This window comes from Podarcis filfolensis, assembly GCF_964270895.1.
Source record: "Podarcis filfolensis genome assembly, chromosome: 12".
Taxonomy (NCBI): Eukaryota; Metazoa; Chordata; class Lepidosauria; order Squamata; family Lacertidae; genus Podarcis; species Podarcis filfolensis.
The window spans coordinates 31,000,737-31,017,322 of NC_139614.1; the positions used below are offsets into that span (position 1 = coordinate 31,000,737).

General features: G+C 41.8%; 1 protein-coding gene across 21 annotated transcripts in view; it reads right to left on the reverse strand.

The window, feature by feature from the left end:
* PPP1R9A (protein phosphatase 1 regulatory subunit 9A) overlaps positions 1-16,586 on the reverse strand; it is a 150,026-nt gene that overhangs the window by 25,272 nt on the left and 108,168 nt on the right. For 13 of the 21 annotated variants that reach the window (XR_014540308.1, XR_014540309.1, XR_014540310.1 and 10 more), the window contains 5 exons: positions 12,616-12,771; positions 9,056-9,109; positions 6,351-6,580; positions 5,266-5,362; positions 3,794-3,965 (listed from right to left, as the gene is read on the reverse strand). Coding sequence is in view for 17 of the 21 variants with exons in the window: in XM_083578464.1 (XP_083434590.1) it covers positions 3,794-3,965; positions 5,266-5,362; positions 6,351-6,580; positions 9,056-9,109; positions 12,616-12,771 (709 nt within the window). In the remaining 4 variants the exon portion in view is untranslated. Of the gene's footprint in view, positions 1-2,927; positions 3,966-5,265; positions 5,363-6,350; positions 6,581-9,055; positions 9,110-12,615; positions 12,772-14,163; positions 14,233-16,586 lie in introns of those variants that run through there. The other 8 variants (XR_014540311.1, XM_083578457.1, XM_083578469.1 and 5 more) reach the window with 2 other exon arrangements.

A 16,586-nucleotide genomic window follows, 5' to 3' on the forward strand; every position in this document is an offset into this window, starting at 1 on the left:
TTTGAAACAATAATAGCCTTAATGCCTCACAAAGAGTACTTAGAGAGGATTTCAATTTAAAAGGAGGGGCAGGAGAGAATTAACTCCTGAAGGCAATTATGCTGAAGCAATTATTTATAGTCAAGGGAGGATTCAGGAAGAAATGCAATAGGTTAACAGGAATTAACTTATTTTGCCAAGTGAATATTTCAGCGTGATTAATATAAAGAGAACAGCAACAACCCAATGGGGCAGAGGGAAGAAGTCAGGTGAAAATCAGCAATACATATTGGGGTGTGTTCACACACTTGATCCTCCTCTAGAAAAATTGTCCCTCTTGCCACTCCAATTGAGCTTTAATAAACCATCTCAGGTTCAAAGAGCAGTTTGGGGACTTTGCAATTAGGGCAGTCACAGGAAGCTACCCAGCTCAGTAGTGGTTCCCCAGGATTCCAGAAAGGGTGCATTGCGTGTCCAGGTGCCATGTTGCCCTGGACATGCAATCAAAGCAGATGCGCTGCCACTGAGCTGTGGTCTCTTCTCCAACACTGCACACATAGTGTTTATCTCCCTGACTCCGAAAAATACTTTGTGAATGTACAGGAGTTAAGACAGAAGTCAGGCTGCTCTAAGAAGCAGCATCAAAACAAACAGTAATTCAGGGTTGTTGTTGTTTTTACAAAAAAATGTTGGTTATACGTGAACCCTTTTGGATTGCAGCCTAAACTAATTCTTTGCTCCTATTTTCTTTCTTCAGGGTTACGCATCTATGAAGTCTATTTTCCGCGCAACACGCTCAGAGTAATGTGCCAAACAGAAGGGTGACAAAGGAGGAAGTTTTATAACTAACCCGCAAAGTAAATAGTAACATGATACATGGTGGCATTCACTCAAAAGCTTTCCTGAGAAATTTGAAACTACAGAATTAACTGCATTGCTACTGACATTTTAAAAGCACCACATTTATGTGCATGGTACTTTCTTTTTTAAAAAGTTGCTTTAAGAAAACAAACACGGCAAGGCTTTCAAGCCAGCAGGTTATGGACAGAGGATTATAGCATTAATCATAGCATGCATGCCGCCTCTTCTAAAATGGTGTTATAGAATAGAAAATGGCAGTGGCACTGTTAAGAGGGGTCCCAGGGAAGTGGCATGGGGCAGCAACAAGACCCAGGTTCCAAACTGAGCTATTCAGACTAGAATCGAAATCTGCCTCCATTGCATAACTTGTCATCACATTGGGCAGAGGCCACATTCAGTTATTGGTATAACTGTTGAGAGCTTTTGAGATTTTATAGGAATCTAGGATTCTCTCTTCACTACACACACACACACACACACACACAGGCTGTAAGACTTCACCATCAAGTAATTCATTCCGTCTTTGAAATAGGAATAAATCATGCATTTAGAGCATAATACTGTCCATGAGGATTCCCACCATCTTGCATTACCATGCTCTGAAACATCAGAGGAGGATATCTATTATCATTTCCTTGGAAGGGGAGGGGTGGAGAGACCAACTAGCAGTTTCTAACACACATCTAAATAAAGTGTATATTTCTTAAGGAGCAGAGGAGGAATGAGATACTTCCTGCTCCTAGTCAAATGCTTAACATTTCTTGCAACAGCTGCTTCTTGCCTGAATTGCACAATGGTCTCATGACTCAGAACGCCCTACGGAGTTGCCATAGGCTAAGAAAATACTCCCTTATTGTATGCCACTATTTCTCAAAAAAGCATTTCAGCCTGATAGATGGTCTCCAACAGCTATTTTTTGAACATTTTGCATCATACGGGGAAGGGGAACCTGTGGCCATCTGGATATTCTTGGACTACAATTCCTGTCACACCTAACCATTGGCCATGTTGGCTGGGGCTGATGGGACTTGGAGTCCACCAACCTTTGGAAGGCCTCTGGCTCCCTATTCCTATTTTTCACCTATCAAAAGTTTAAGTAAAAGCTTGGCCCTAGCTATACTGCATTTGCTCACAGTTATCGATAGGACAGTTCAATCACACAGATACGATGGATTTTTAACTAAGAGTTGTGGGCAAAACCTTCACTTCACCCAATATGCATTCTTGACATGGAAAACACTTTTTTGTGTAGGAAACAGCATGTAGATGCTGATCATGTCTACACAAATATATTTCACCCTTATGTACATGGGGAAATGCCATAGCGTGCTATAGCAAATTAAGCTTTCCCAGAATGTATATGGACAATGAAATGTGATGGGCCTACCACTGCACATAGGTTTCACATTGTTTCCTTTGTAGAAAGTGCTTATGTGCACTGAATGAAGTGGCCTCAAAACCAGGGCCTTTAATGAAGAGTTCCATTACACACTTGCAATTCTGTTAGCAGAGCAGTTGTCATGATGGACTTATATATGCACTGAACATCAGAGCACTCAGTTCTAGAGACTCGTGTACACCCTCAACATCACAACATTCTGTTCTTATTTCCTCTCTTTAAAAACCTACATGCTAAGGACATTCGCTAAAAGAAAATTATAAAGAATCTATTAAGGTACAGCCACAGTCGAAAGCCTATGCATAACCAGCAAAGGGCCGTACAAGCAGATATGCTGCTCCTATGACGAATGGAGGTTCTCATACACATATGGGGGTTCGTGTCCACATGTGAAGATGGCAGGTGTGTGCTGAAGTGTGCATCTGCCAAAATTACACACTGAGACTTACTTCCTGCAGGCGTTTTTTCCTCGGTCATGTTCCATATCCAGGACAGATCAGAGAAAACTAGTGTGAGAAAGGGACTAAAGGAAAGCTAGTGGTGACATGTTAGGGGAGAGAATGGCAGTCTTCATGTACTTTTGGTACTTGGATGACTGCGCACTGATCTATTTTGGCCCAAATACATTCGTTTGTACATGTAAACTGTACATATTTATCAACACAGAGAGAGAGACACGCTCATACATTTTACACGAACGATTTGTTTATTTTTGCACATAAAAGACCCCTTTTGAAAATTCTGATGTTTTGTTCTCAAGTACACAACATTAAAAGACCCAGATATAGGATATAGAAGAGGAGATATAGATTTATATTCTTAACCTTTTTATTAGCAATGTCAACAATGAACAGGGATAAAAATATAACTGAACGGAATACATGTGCTTTTACAGGCATTATGAAATTATGTATGATAGTATTACAGATGGGTCACCACATCATACATTACGCTGGCCACATTTTTATGTCACAGAGAGCCATCAACCATCACCATATTCACGTCCCTGGTGACTGCTTCGCTTCGCCCCAGTCATACCAACCACAATCTCTGGCTTAGTGTCATGTCTGAATACATTATGTCTGAAGCAGGGATTGTGCTTTGTTTCACTTCAAACAAATGGTGATGACATAGGTGCCATCTCACGCCAAAGATTGTGGGTGCCTGCAATGACGGGTTTCAGCTTTGCCCATTGACTCTGTGGGGGCTCAGCCCCACAAATACATTATTGTGGGTGCCAAAGAACCCACAGCCCCCTGGAGTTGGCTCCAGTGGATGACGATAAGCAAAGGTTTGTCCTTGGCTTACCAGCCATAGTTGGTTTGAGTGAAACAATCCATGGTTCCTGGTTCAGAACTAACACTACGTAAGGGATTTCTCCTAAGTACAACTGAGATGGAGCAAAGGGTACACAACTGACTTGTACACAGTAAAGCATGGTATACGGCTTACCACATCATGCAAATGCGACCACTCCGAAAACATTCAAGTCAGTTCAACTACGTCACACAGAAACAACGCAATCCTTAAGCTTATCATCTGGTTCAAACAAACCTTGACTTAAGGCATCCAGGCAAGACACTTGCTTTGCATCAAGGTTTTCCATGGCATCGCCTCTTGAGACTTCTGCAAGGGATGTTTGCCTTTCAAAAATGTTGTTGTTATTGTTAACTTGGCTCCCATTTTGCTTCAGTAACCTGAAAACCTCTGTTTCCAGTTCTCTGATCTAGGACAAATGAAGTTAACTGTTAGCAAAATAAATAAAATACCGTATTTTTCCATGTATAAGACGAGGTTTTTTGCTAAAAAAAAAGTAGAAAATTGGGGGCTGTCTTGTACATGGAACGTGGCATCTGGGGGATTTTTTAAAATATTTAAGCATATGTCTGGGATTTTGGCTTGGGCAGGCTAAGGCGGTACCTCCTGCTGCCGTTCCCCCTCCCCCCCCCCCGTCTCCTGAAGCCCCCGCTGGCTCAACCACTGAATCGAGAGCAGCTGCTGCCACCACCGCTGAGAGCTGCCTCAGCTACCTCTCCTTGCCCTTCCTTCCTTTTTTCCCCTCTTCCCCACTCAAACACCCACCCTGCCCCCAACCCTTCCACCACCTTCCTCAGCTCAAGTTTGCTCGACGGCATGGCAGAGTGGCTGCTGCCTTCCCCTGGCTCTTCCTTGGCACCTTGCTTGGGAGCCTGCTTCCCCGCAGCAGCAGCTGCCACCGAGGGGGAGCGTGTGGTGCCCCAGGCGCTCCCTTTGCTTCTGCACCACGGGGCACGGCATGCACCTGATGCTGGAAACTTTGAGGGCGTTCGCCCCAAAAAAGATCAACAACTTGCTGCCGCCAATCATCCAGATTTTCACTTTTGTTTTAGGGTTTCATTTTCTTAATTTTGGGTTTAAAACAATAGGGGTTGTCTTATGCATGGAAAAATGGGGTAAAATAAACCTTTCCCATTCATCAGATGAACAGAACCACTACCATGCATGTATTTAGTACCACACAGACATTTAGAACTGTTAATATACCAGGCATAGGCAAACTCGGCACTCCAGATGTTTTGGGACTACAACTCCCATCATCCCTAGCTAACAGGACCAGTGGTCAGGGATTATGGGAGCTGTCGTCCTAAAACATCTGGAGGGCCGAGTTTGCCTATGCCCGTACTCGACCCATGTATTGGTAAACTATATATCATCAGTTGCTTTGTGCTACCCTGTTGCAATGTAGTGATAATCCCCATGCAGTATAGTACTGTTGTCTGCTTTTTTAAAACATTTGTAACAGGCTTGTTGAGCTGGTGAATACTTGTTGATCTGAACAGCTCAACTACTGTTCATATAGGCAGACAGACTGTACACTACTTTAACCTTACATGTATACAGCTGTCAACTATTTGTGTACAGAGGTACTCAGATTGTGCACTCATTGAATGCGTGTGAAAATCCCTACAGCCACACCTACTCCTAAATGGCAACAATGCTTCCAAAATAAAGTCATGAAATAAACTAAAATACTGAAAATTACTTACACGAGCTTGTAAACCTTGAACTTCTGCAAAGTGGGCTTTCTCCAGATCTTCTATTTTTTTCCTTTCAGCCTCTTGTCGCTTGATGAACTCAAGTTCTCTTAGGGAAAAATATATTTGCTGGTTAGAACAAGAGTCAGTCGTGATAGATATTGAAAAAAAATTGATGGACTGCTACACTTCAGTATGTATTGTCTTGATAAGACCTGATAATAATGAGAATGCAGAAGCAAGCGGGAGGATGTGTGGAGCAAATACTTTTATATTAAAATGAATAAGCTGAAGCTACATCGTAGGAGATTAACCTGAATTATCTCTTGTTTGCTTTATGAAAAGTTGTTAATCACCACAGTGGAAGTGGCAAAACTAAATAAATACACATTATTAAAATTAGGCTTATAAATTTATTATGCAGGTGCACAGATAATATAGTGGTGGGTTGGCGTGTGTGTGCGTGTGTCCTTGGAATTAAATCCTCTTTCATTTTACCACTCTTGTTTTATCTCTTAAAAGGTACAGATCTGGAAGATCTGGAAAGTTATGAGTAAACCTATTAGGAAGTATACATTTTTTACACATTTACAGATTTAACCCAGAGTGGTAATACATGTTTAGAAGGTTTAAGCTCTGGCCCTGTCTGCACGTCCAAAGAGGGCTGATTTTGCCTTCTTTGCTACTTCCTGCTAACACAATGGAGAAATAAGTCACAATTCCTGGCTCAGAATTAAAGACTGTAGGCCAGCAGGGGAAAGACTCTAGCTCAGTGGCAGAGCATCTGCTTTGCATGTAGAAGGCCTTAGGTTGAGTTCCTGGCTTCTCCAGGCAGGTCTAGGTGAGACTTCTGTCTGAAACACTGGAGAGCCAGTACAAGTCAGGGTTAGACCGCACTGAGCAAGGTGCAGCAATGGTCTGACTCAGTCTAAGGCAGCTTCCTATGATCATATGGAGATTGTGGCTTGTTTCAGCCCAAGCAAACCATGGTCTGTAGCCAAATGTTGTAAGTCAGGGACTGTGGTTTATTTCTCTGGCTCTCTGCATGCCTATGCTACACATATTTTGCTCGAACCTGCATCTCAGTTCATGCTTACTTTTGCTGAAAGTCCTTAATCAGTTTCTTGGCTTTATTGTATTTCTTCTCCAGTGCCTGATACTGGCTCTGAGTTTCCTTCAGATGTTCATTGACGGTGTGACATAGGGTTTGTGCCTCAATCCAGTAGCTCTCAAGCTTCATCATCCTGTCCTTATTCTCCTCAATGTTCTGCTGAAGCTGATTCTTCTCCAGCTCCCACCTTACTTTCTCATTCTCAGCTGTCTGCAGCTTTGAAAGAGGAAGGCAGATGCTTTTACATTCAGGTACAGTTGGTTCAAAGTAACATGCACGAGGAACAGCAGCCTAGTGCTATTGTTATATGGCAGGTATAACCAATGAGATGCCCCCTCCAGATGCTGCCGAACTCCCGCTTCCATTATCACTGGCAACAGGGCTGGTGGGAGTTGGGGTCCAACAACATCTGCAGCCCACCATGTTGGCTATCCTTGCATACAATAATGTTCAGAGCAGTAATAATTTCAGAGCACTAAAGAACTTTCTAGACCACATTAAGGCTAAATGAATAATCTCAAATGCATCATTTCCCACCTTGCATCCACCTAGGTTTCTGCAGTTTTAAAGTGAACACACTACTGCTTGTATTATTATTATTTTCCCCAAAAGTTTGCCATGTGTCTAAACAAGGCAAACTGGAAATTAGTCATGCAGAGATAAAATGAAGCCTATTTTGACAAATTTATTGTGCAACATTACCATAGGCAGAACACTTGCTTCCTACTTGAAGGGTATTTACTGTTGTTGGAAGAAGCTTCTCTATTAACAGCTTTCATAGCTATAAAGTGGTGTGTAATAACTAATCATCTGCCTTTTATAGTTGTTGCTGGCATCTGTCTGTGTCGAGAGACAATAGGGGAGTCCTCGGGGGGGGGGGGTGAAGCCAAACTGCTGCATTAGCAGCACCAAAGTGACTTCCCTGAGATGCAACCCTGGGCGGTGAGTATGGAGGTCCTGAGCTGCCCAGACGACAGGACCCCACCTCTCGGCCTCGCTTGTGTGGTCCAAAGGAAAGCAGAGCAAGATGCTGGGCACCTGCTTGGCTGCCAGAAGGCAGAATACAAGGTGCCATCCAACCGCCTTAGGGATCCCACTCTGGATTAGTGTAGAATTTACTCCTTAGCCCTTTCTTCTCCCCAAGATATCCCGCAAAGCAGTGGAGGTTTAGGATCAGAGTTTTCCTTCTCCTAAATGGGCTATGTTCCCAAGTTGAAGAGCCCCATCTGCCCCTCACTTCCCTCTACAGCAGGTCCAGAAATTGTCTTCATGACTTTTGGACCCACTCTTGCTCTCATCCACTCAATCTGCCGGAGTCTGTTGTTGCATGCAGGGGAAGTCCCTAACTCACCAAGGGTTTGAGACCCCTTGGCTACCCTCACCTGGTTTAGTCGGTGAGTTGAAGCTGTTCCTGGGGTGCTGCCAGCTTCTAGGAGCCATATGAAAGAGCTGAATGCACATGGGGGACCAAAGGTGGACAAACAAAGAAGGAGCCCAACGTGTCCCCCACCCCTTCCCTAACACTCCATACACCCCTTTATAGTAGGTTATGTATTTAAACACCTCAGTCTAAATGCATTCATGCCAAATATGGTTCTAGCTTTAAAGGTTCACAACTCCTGGCCTTGAGAAATCACTAGGAAAATCCAGGAAAAAGTGGGTATACCTTTGGCTCATTAAAATCAAAGGGCTGTCACCTAAGCCTATAATTGTGGATTTAACTTCCATTTAAATGGGTCTAAAGCATGTAAAACAACTTGTTTTATTTAGGGTTTGTTGTGGGGGTAGAGAATGAAACATGCAAAAAATACAGCAAAGACTTCTATTTTTACAAATCGCAGATGAATGGATGTTAGCCAAGTGCAACAGCCTCTGAAGGCAGTAAGATTTTCAGCAGGCAACAAAATTAGCCGCACAAGGATTTCTAGTGATAAGTAAGACTGTAATCTGGCAAGAAGATTTCTGATTTTTTTCAAATGAAGCAGAGAAAAAAAAATCAAAATAGGAAGATTATAAAAAATTATGTAGGAATTTCCCTTGTATGTTTTCTCCTTGCAGACAGGCTCACTAACATCAGTTTGAAATAAACATTTATGTGTCCACGCTGAGTTTAAAAGAAACTTGTACTTTAACTTAATTGGGGGAGGGCATCCTCTGAATTCAGCAAGGTACATAAACTGAAAGGATTTTATTTTGAAATAAAACATTTAAATGAATGTCTCATACAGGTTTATGAACAAGGCCGGCTAATTAATATAACATAAATCCTGTTTTATTAAAGAAGGAAGTGGTATCTGAGTTAACTTCCTCATACTTTTGTCTATATAAGAAAAAAAAAAATACTTCGCCTTTCCAGAAGCAATTTCTGCTACATATATTAAAAGCAAATTCTTTACCATTCCCCTTTCAAGCCTGTTAGTGCTCTAATGATGTGGGGAAAGGAGTAAAAATTTAATATGCGATTGCAACTATTTTCCTTGCAATAACAGTCATCGTGATCCTCCTGAGACTCGAATAAACTATTTCTACCAAAACAAGCTCTCTGGAGCCACTGCATACAGACCTTTTCCTTCTTTTTTTGCTGCGTTTTCTCAATGAGAACTTACTTTTCTTTGCTTCCCTTTGGAGACAAACTTACAGCAGCTGAAAATAAGAACATTGCTCTTTCTAGTAGCCAGTAATCATTCTTACCTTTGTCTTCAGCTTCTGAATCTCTGCTTCTGTAACTGCATGTTTGATTTGCAACTGAAAATGGAAAACCACAAAGCGAACAAGTGAGCTGCAGATGCCAGAGCTCCAATTTTTTAAAAAAAAGACTTCTGTGCTGCCACCTGAATACTGTAGTACACACAGCAGAAGGCCCACAAGACTGCTGCAGTGCAGTAGACTGTAAATTAAAATATCTAGCTTGGAAAATGACTCAGTCTATGCAAGTTAATTAAAGAAAAAGTGTTGCTGGCTAGCCTCTCGGAATATCAGATTAGGACATTGAATCTGCCAGGACAAGTCAAATGTCTTGAAAGAGGAGAAAATACCGATTGTTGTATTCAGCTTGTTAGCCAGCCCAGATTTGAATATCCCCGTGCACATGAATACTCTTAGAAAGCCTCACTAACACGGATTAAGCAAGCATGTCACAGAGAGCAGCTAAAAGGCTATTAAAAGACTCAAGCATTATGGAGGACACAACACATATAGGCTACAACCAAGGAAGGAAGCTGTTGTGACCTTCAACCTACTGCTGTGTCAAACTCAATCTCAGCAGGATGAATCACTGAAGGTATTTACGGCTGGTCTACCCTTGTGACCCCCACCTCACCCATCACATGAACTGCAGGAGAAGAATCTCCAGACTTGGACAAGGTACTATTCAGGGTGGGTGTTTGGACATTTGGGGGGGGGGCTGTAATATGCCAGAGCAAAAACAAAACTGGATTTCATCAGAGTAGAATGCACATATTTCTCCAGTAGACCCCCTTTTCCATAAGCATGTGCACACACACTTACACACAAATATGCACGCACACCGATGTACTGTGCATGTACTCACTCCTTGTATTGCAATGGTCACAGTCCATCCTGCACTAGGCACATACATTCTCTCCCATGGCCACATTTGTTTTTACACACACAAGACACAAACTTGCATTATGTATATATACAGAGCGCAATCTTTCCCTCCATAACGAACTGGTCACCATTTACCCACAGTATTTACTCGAGCTTGAGCATTTCACCTGTTACACACAGACATGACATTGCGGTTGGGCTCCCTTTGGTCACGGAGAAAGGGCTATGCCCACTTATGACCTTTCAGCGTGATCAAAGTGACCTCATTCAGTGAACAGCATTCAGCACCAGGCAACCACAATCAGCCAAAGGTCAGTTAGAACAAGGTCTGCTGGCAGAATACCATTAGAGAGGTAACAAGATGGGCTTCACTGGGAAGGAAGGGAATTTCAGAGTCTGGGAGCAGCAACCCAAAAGGCCTTGTTCCCACTGACTCAGGTGTGGCCATCATGGTGGGGCATGCAGAGCTTACTCTTACCAGACGGTGTGGGAAAGGGAAGCAGTGAGGCTGGGGCTGTGTGGGTGCACCAGCAGGAACACCAGATTGGCTCTGCCAGTGTGCTTGCACTGTTCCACTCTTGCCACCACCTTGCCCAACCTCCACTCCATTAGGCGGCAGAGACACGACTATCAGAAGGGTGGCTTTGTGCATCCGCCACACTCGCCCTTGCTCTGATATTGGCAGGAAGCAAAAGAGGGCATCTCCTGCAGATCTCAGGCCCCAGGCAGATTCATCTTTAAAAATGTGGTTCTTCCAGTAATCTGATTTCAATATGCTAAGACACCCTCTTTTTTATAAATTCCACGTAAAAAGCAATTGCCTGAATAAATTTGGCAACAGAGAAGCACAGAACACTTAGCCTTAAAGCCAATCAAAAGTCTTAAATTATTTCTCCTGCAACTCTTGCTGTTTAATCCATCATTTTAAACTGAGAAAAACCTGTATCTCCAAATCCTGAGACTGTACAGTCCAGCGATCCGCTCATGTGTTCAGCGCATGAATCCAGCACTTTCACAGCTTAATTGAAAATTACAGTTCATCACGTAGCTTCTAGCCCCCTCTTACTTGCTTTTTTGAAAACACTTACACAAGCAAGTGAACTATATTTAGGCTGTTCAGTAAATAATGCAAAACAAACAGACCCTCAAACAGTTTTGTAAAATACAATCTGCTCAGGTGCAGATGGCTTTATCAGTTTTCTCTTTCCTGCGCTACTAAAACAGAACCTCGCTCTTATAAAAAATAAATAACGAACGCTGACTGCATAGTCAGATAACTGTCGGAACATAGCGCAGTAGGTCCCACAGAGCTTGCAGCTGAAGCAAACAAGCCTGCCTTAATGACAAACCAAAGAGCATCCTGCGGTTTTTAGGAAGGATATGTTTCAGCAAGAGAAAGTTGTGCAACATAAAGCATGTGAGTGTACTTATATCTGAAGTCAAAACACAGCACCCAAAGAATAAAGAAAACCATCTCCAGGCTACAATTCTAAACACATCTACTGGGGGTAAGCCCCACCAAACTGGATGGTAAACATTAGGAATGGACAGATCAGTTCTATTTCTGGTCCTCGACAGCTCTGCAGTATGCTCATTCCTAAATCCGTTCTGCCCTGTTTCAATGTGAATCTCCAATCATTGCTTTTTTAAAAAAAACAACAGCACAAGCATTCACATTATCTCAGTACACATTTTACCCCCATCATACACATTTAACACATATTTTTGTATGTTTTTAGAGCTGCACTGCAAAATTCAAAGCAGCACAGAAATCAAAAGGGTAACTGTGCTCCAATCTGTGTATTAGTCCAGGAAAGCATGAATCAGATCAGTTTACTTAAAAATGAGGGCCAAACCAAATCCTCAAACATCCCTAGTACACCATGCACAGCATCACAACGTAAGGCTACAAAAGTCCTTCGGATATCCACCCTTCCACCCTGGTCATACTCCTACTATCACTCCAACCCTAGTTACACTAGGATAAAATAGTTCAGAATGAACTTGCTTTGTTCTTCCAGGACAAAAGGAAGGGACTCACTTAGAGCCCAACAGCTTTCGACACCTTCACTCTGGCAAACAGAAGGCAAGGGCATGCAGGGAAGACATGTTTAGGTGGGAACATCTTGCTGCATTCAGCTGGACTTATTGCCAGGTAGGTGTTCATAGGCCTGCAGCCATAAACTGAATTTTAAACTGCAGATTGCACAAGCAAGTATTTTAAATGCAATACTGAAGTCTGGTGGATTGTGGTAGGCACATTAGACCAGGATAATCAAATGACCAGTAATGATTTGTTTAAGTGAAAAGTGAGAGCATCAGATTTATAACTAATTATCTGGCTGCAATCCCCAGGCAACTTGGTCCTGAATCAGTATGCCCTATTCAGTGATTTTTTTTTAGGAATGTAGCTTTCATTCTGATCATTTGTCCCAGCTTGTTTACAGACCTCTGACAAAAACAACAGCATGACCATTACAGCAACACATGTTAAAAAGAACTGACAAAATTTGTCTCATTTAACAAGAGCAGTCTAGCTCCAGCCATTTACATATATTGATTTTGAACGTCAGTGGGAAATCAATTAAATCATTTACAGAGAGGAATCCCCATCCACAAAGATTGCAATTGTATGAATCAATACTGTCTGAAAAGCAAACTCCGTGCTCCCCCCACCTTACCTCTTTGAATTTGTGAGCCAGTTTGCTGGTGTCCACTTCTGTTGGGGAAAACATGTCATCGTTTTCAGGAAGCTCAAACACTTCAATGGCCATATCACCTCCTGGAAGGACTGGTCCCATATCGTCCTCATCTTCATCTGTGGCATATTCTCCTGTCTTAGAAGCACAGAATTAAAGCATTTCTGAAATCCTCTCTCCTTAATGAAATATAGGACCTCACTGATGCAGTTTTCAAAACAAAAACTGGGTAGGCTTGCTTGATCAAGAAAGCCTACCCAGGCATTTCACTTTAACGTGTGATCTTGATTTGCAATTTTATTATGTGTTTTATAATTGCTAGTTTTAGTTTATATTTTAATTGTTTATGTAACTTGTTTGTTTAATGTTTGCTTTTATTGGCGTTTTCAACTTTTCTTTTACTCTTCATTGTAAACCACTTAGAAGTATTTTCTTCCAGTAAGTGGTATATACATGTTGTTAAATAAATAATAATAAACAAACTTTAAAAAAAATGGGGAAATAAGGCGAGCAAGCGTGAAAAAGCACTAGTAACAAAAAGCACAGGGTAGAATCTTTTGGAAAGTTCTAAATTCTAAAAGTACAGCAGAATTCTAATGGCTAAGATCACAGGAATTGCATATCTTTCTTTCTTTCCTTTTGCACAGGTCCCATCCTTCTTTTATTAGGAGTGCAGGGGAATATGCAGAGTTAACTGATTCTGCCTCACAAGCACCCTGTTAAACAGACTACCAGAAGATGCACAATCCCCTCTCAATGACATGTGTACAGAAACATCCCCTGTACCTGCAGTGGCACACAACCTGAACAGATTCTTGAGGGGTGACCATGGGAAGTGGCCATGTCTGGAAAGCCTTCTGTCCACCTTCGTTTTGCTCCAGGCTCCTGCTAAGAAAGATCACTCTTCTTCTTGCCAGAAGCATCTATCTCACCTTTTCTTGCCAAAGGGAAGAAGGAAATTAACAGCTTTGTCTGCTTTCCTGGTTCTCTCAGGCACTGACTGCTCTAGGCAGAAGTTAGGAGAGGGAATCATAAAAAAACAGTTATTGCCAGAAAGAACAAGGAAGGAAGGCAACTGGGGAAACCACGTTCCTGTCTCAAAAAAATAAAGGAACCAAATAAGCAGTGAAGGATCTCTTCCTGCCAGAAGCACATCCAAGTGAAGACTAGACAGATGCTTTCCTGCCAGAGTTGCTTCTAAGAACCTGCAGCTACTACAGATACAAGGAGGCTTTTGTACATGTTCTCTCTTTTATAAGAGGGCTGCATGGGAACTGACCAAGGATCATTCCAGTGCCGCCTACTAAACTCCATAGCTGTGTTCGGATCAAAACGGGATTCCCTAGTCCAAGTCCCAACTGCTATACCTGTGGGTAGTCATATTTCGGCCTGCAACTGAATAAATGAAGGAGGGACTGTAGCAACATTAGCTGTTTAGAAATTATGTTGAATTAATAAGCCACATTTCAAAATATAATTAGTATGCCACATGAAGCAACGAATCAGAGGCAAGTTACTTTCTTCACAAACCTTTTTAAGGTAACAGTTGTTATTTTTATTGTAGTTGCCTGAGGCTCCATGACATTCTCTGTCAGTATTCTAAAACAGTTGATAACAAACATTAAATAAGAACTCTTCTACACATTAATACAATGGTCAACAAACTCTTTGCCTTCTGTATAGTTTCTACAATCATCCACGAAGCAGAAGCAAGGAACTTTGAAAGCAAGTATTTGCCTTGGTTTCTCACTAATGGAGTTCAGATGACAAGCTAACACTATGCTGAATCAGAGGGCAATGGGAACAAATGGTACCTGCAGCAAAATTTTGCAGTGTTCCTGTTCAGGGTACTCCACCCAGTTCCCCCTCTCTTCTGTGCCCATTGAGCATGTTTAGTTTTTGTTGAACTGTTTTAGGTTTCCTCCCGTTGAGTTCACCTGCCTGCAAGTATTTTGCACTTCTGCAAAGTTTTGTGCTCCTCTAAGCCTGCTGGTACACCTCTGTATTAGGCATGAATCAGAAATTGCTCACCGAATGGGGTGCAACTCAGTGGGTGGGTTCCTATTGCTTACTGGTAAGGAGAGGGGTGAAGAAGTTGGCTTGGTGCAAACATACTGGCGGGTAGACCTGATTGGCTCCACTGGTGTGTTTGTACTGTGCTGGCCTCCCCATTGCCTCAGCCATCCCAGTACGCCACAGCGACACACCTGCCAGGAAGGTAGTGCAGCAGCACTGGCCCACTCAGTGAGTTGCTTCTGCCATGGATGGTGGCATTTTGGCTTCATAAAGGCTGTCACTTGAAGATATGAGTTTGTTGTTGGTTTATCAAATGTGGAACAACACCATGTCCTTTCTGGCTATGTGATTTCGCTTCATACTTTGAGTTAAGGGCTGCATGATTGCATGCTAATTGACTTTCAGCTATCAGCAAAATGTCATTGCTCTCCCCATCTCCAATAACAAGGAAAAAATAAAACTGGGAAAAACTTGTAAAGTAACATGTATATATAGTAGGCCTTGGGGAGGGGGGTGGGGTGGGTTATACTTGAAGCATCTCCTTACACAACACCATCTTCAAAACTAATTACAGTGAGATAAAAATAATCTCCTGCCTGGACAGATAACAGTGCTTCGGTGTATTAACAAACCTTGCTCTTAATAAAGAGCCAGCCAAATCTTCCACGAGAAAAACAAAATTCAGACAAGTATTGGGCATTAGAGCTAGTCTTTTTTAAACTCAAATAAAATAACTACTTTAAACTCAGGCTTAAATTTTATATCTATATCTACATCTACATCTACATCCTATAAAATTAGTAGCCATGGGTTTTTTCCATCAAAGAAAGAGATATACTGCTTCTCTTGATAACAGTGGAATGATTCCTTTAGCACTGATGTCTAAATGTGAAGTCTTTTTAGAGTTGGAAGGCTGCAGAAAATGTTCCTATTTAAGTTGCACAGAAACAACATAATTTGCAAAAAAAATCCATAAACATGGAAAACGAGAAACTATAATTCTTGAAAATGTTGGCATTTATTCTAAAAAATGTTTACTGTTCTGAGAGACTATTTCATCAATAGGATTATACTGGTGTCTGTTGGTTGAGAGTTTTTAGAACTCACCACTTGTTTTTAAAGATGCTTCTGCCAGCTGTATGTATAATCAATGATATTATTATTATTATTATTATTATTATTATTATTATTATTATTTGCAGCTGATGTAGTAAATTTTACATTGTTGTTAGCTGCTCTGAGCACTATAACTACAGTAGAAAAATAGAATGTAAATTTTGTACATAAATTTTGTGCACTCCTTCTCTCGCTACTCCAAGGCTTTCTCCACCACAGTGGGAAGGTAATGAATGAACCGTAAGTTATTCTGGGTTTCTCTTTACATTCTACTTGTGATGAAGGCATCAGAGGAGAAAGCAAGCAAGCAAGATCAAGGCCTGCTATGCATATCACCCTGGACTCTCAGGGGTGAAGTACTGCCTGAACTGCACAGTTCTTACTCTCCAATATGAAAAGCTTGGTCAGGCCTTGAGAAATCTTGGTATATGAACTCAAGACCAAGTTACATATTGCCGGGTAAAATGGCATCCCCTCCAGCAACAGATGATCTCGCAGCAGTTCTTCCTTTGGTTGTGTCTAGGCTTGATTAATGCAGTGTGTTATACATGGAGATGCCCCTGTATATATAGACCAGCTGAAGTGTTTAGAAACTTCAGCTGGTCTAGAATATGACGACTAGATTCAATGTGGTGAACGTATTTAACCAGTACTACAGTATATGTGCAGGCTCCCAGTTTGTTTCCAGACTCAATTCGCAGTGCTTGCTTTAACCTATAAAGAGTTAATCAGTTTGGGAGCAAGTTATCGAAAGGACTACTATCGAAAAGAACTCCCCGTAAATACTCCCTCTATAAACCTATGTGCTGGGCAGCAGTAGT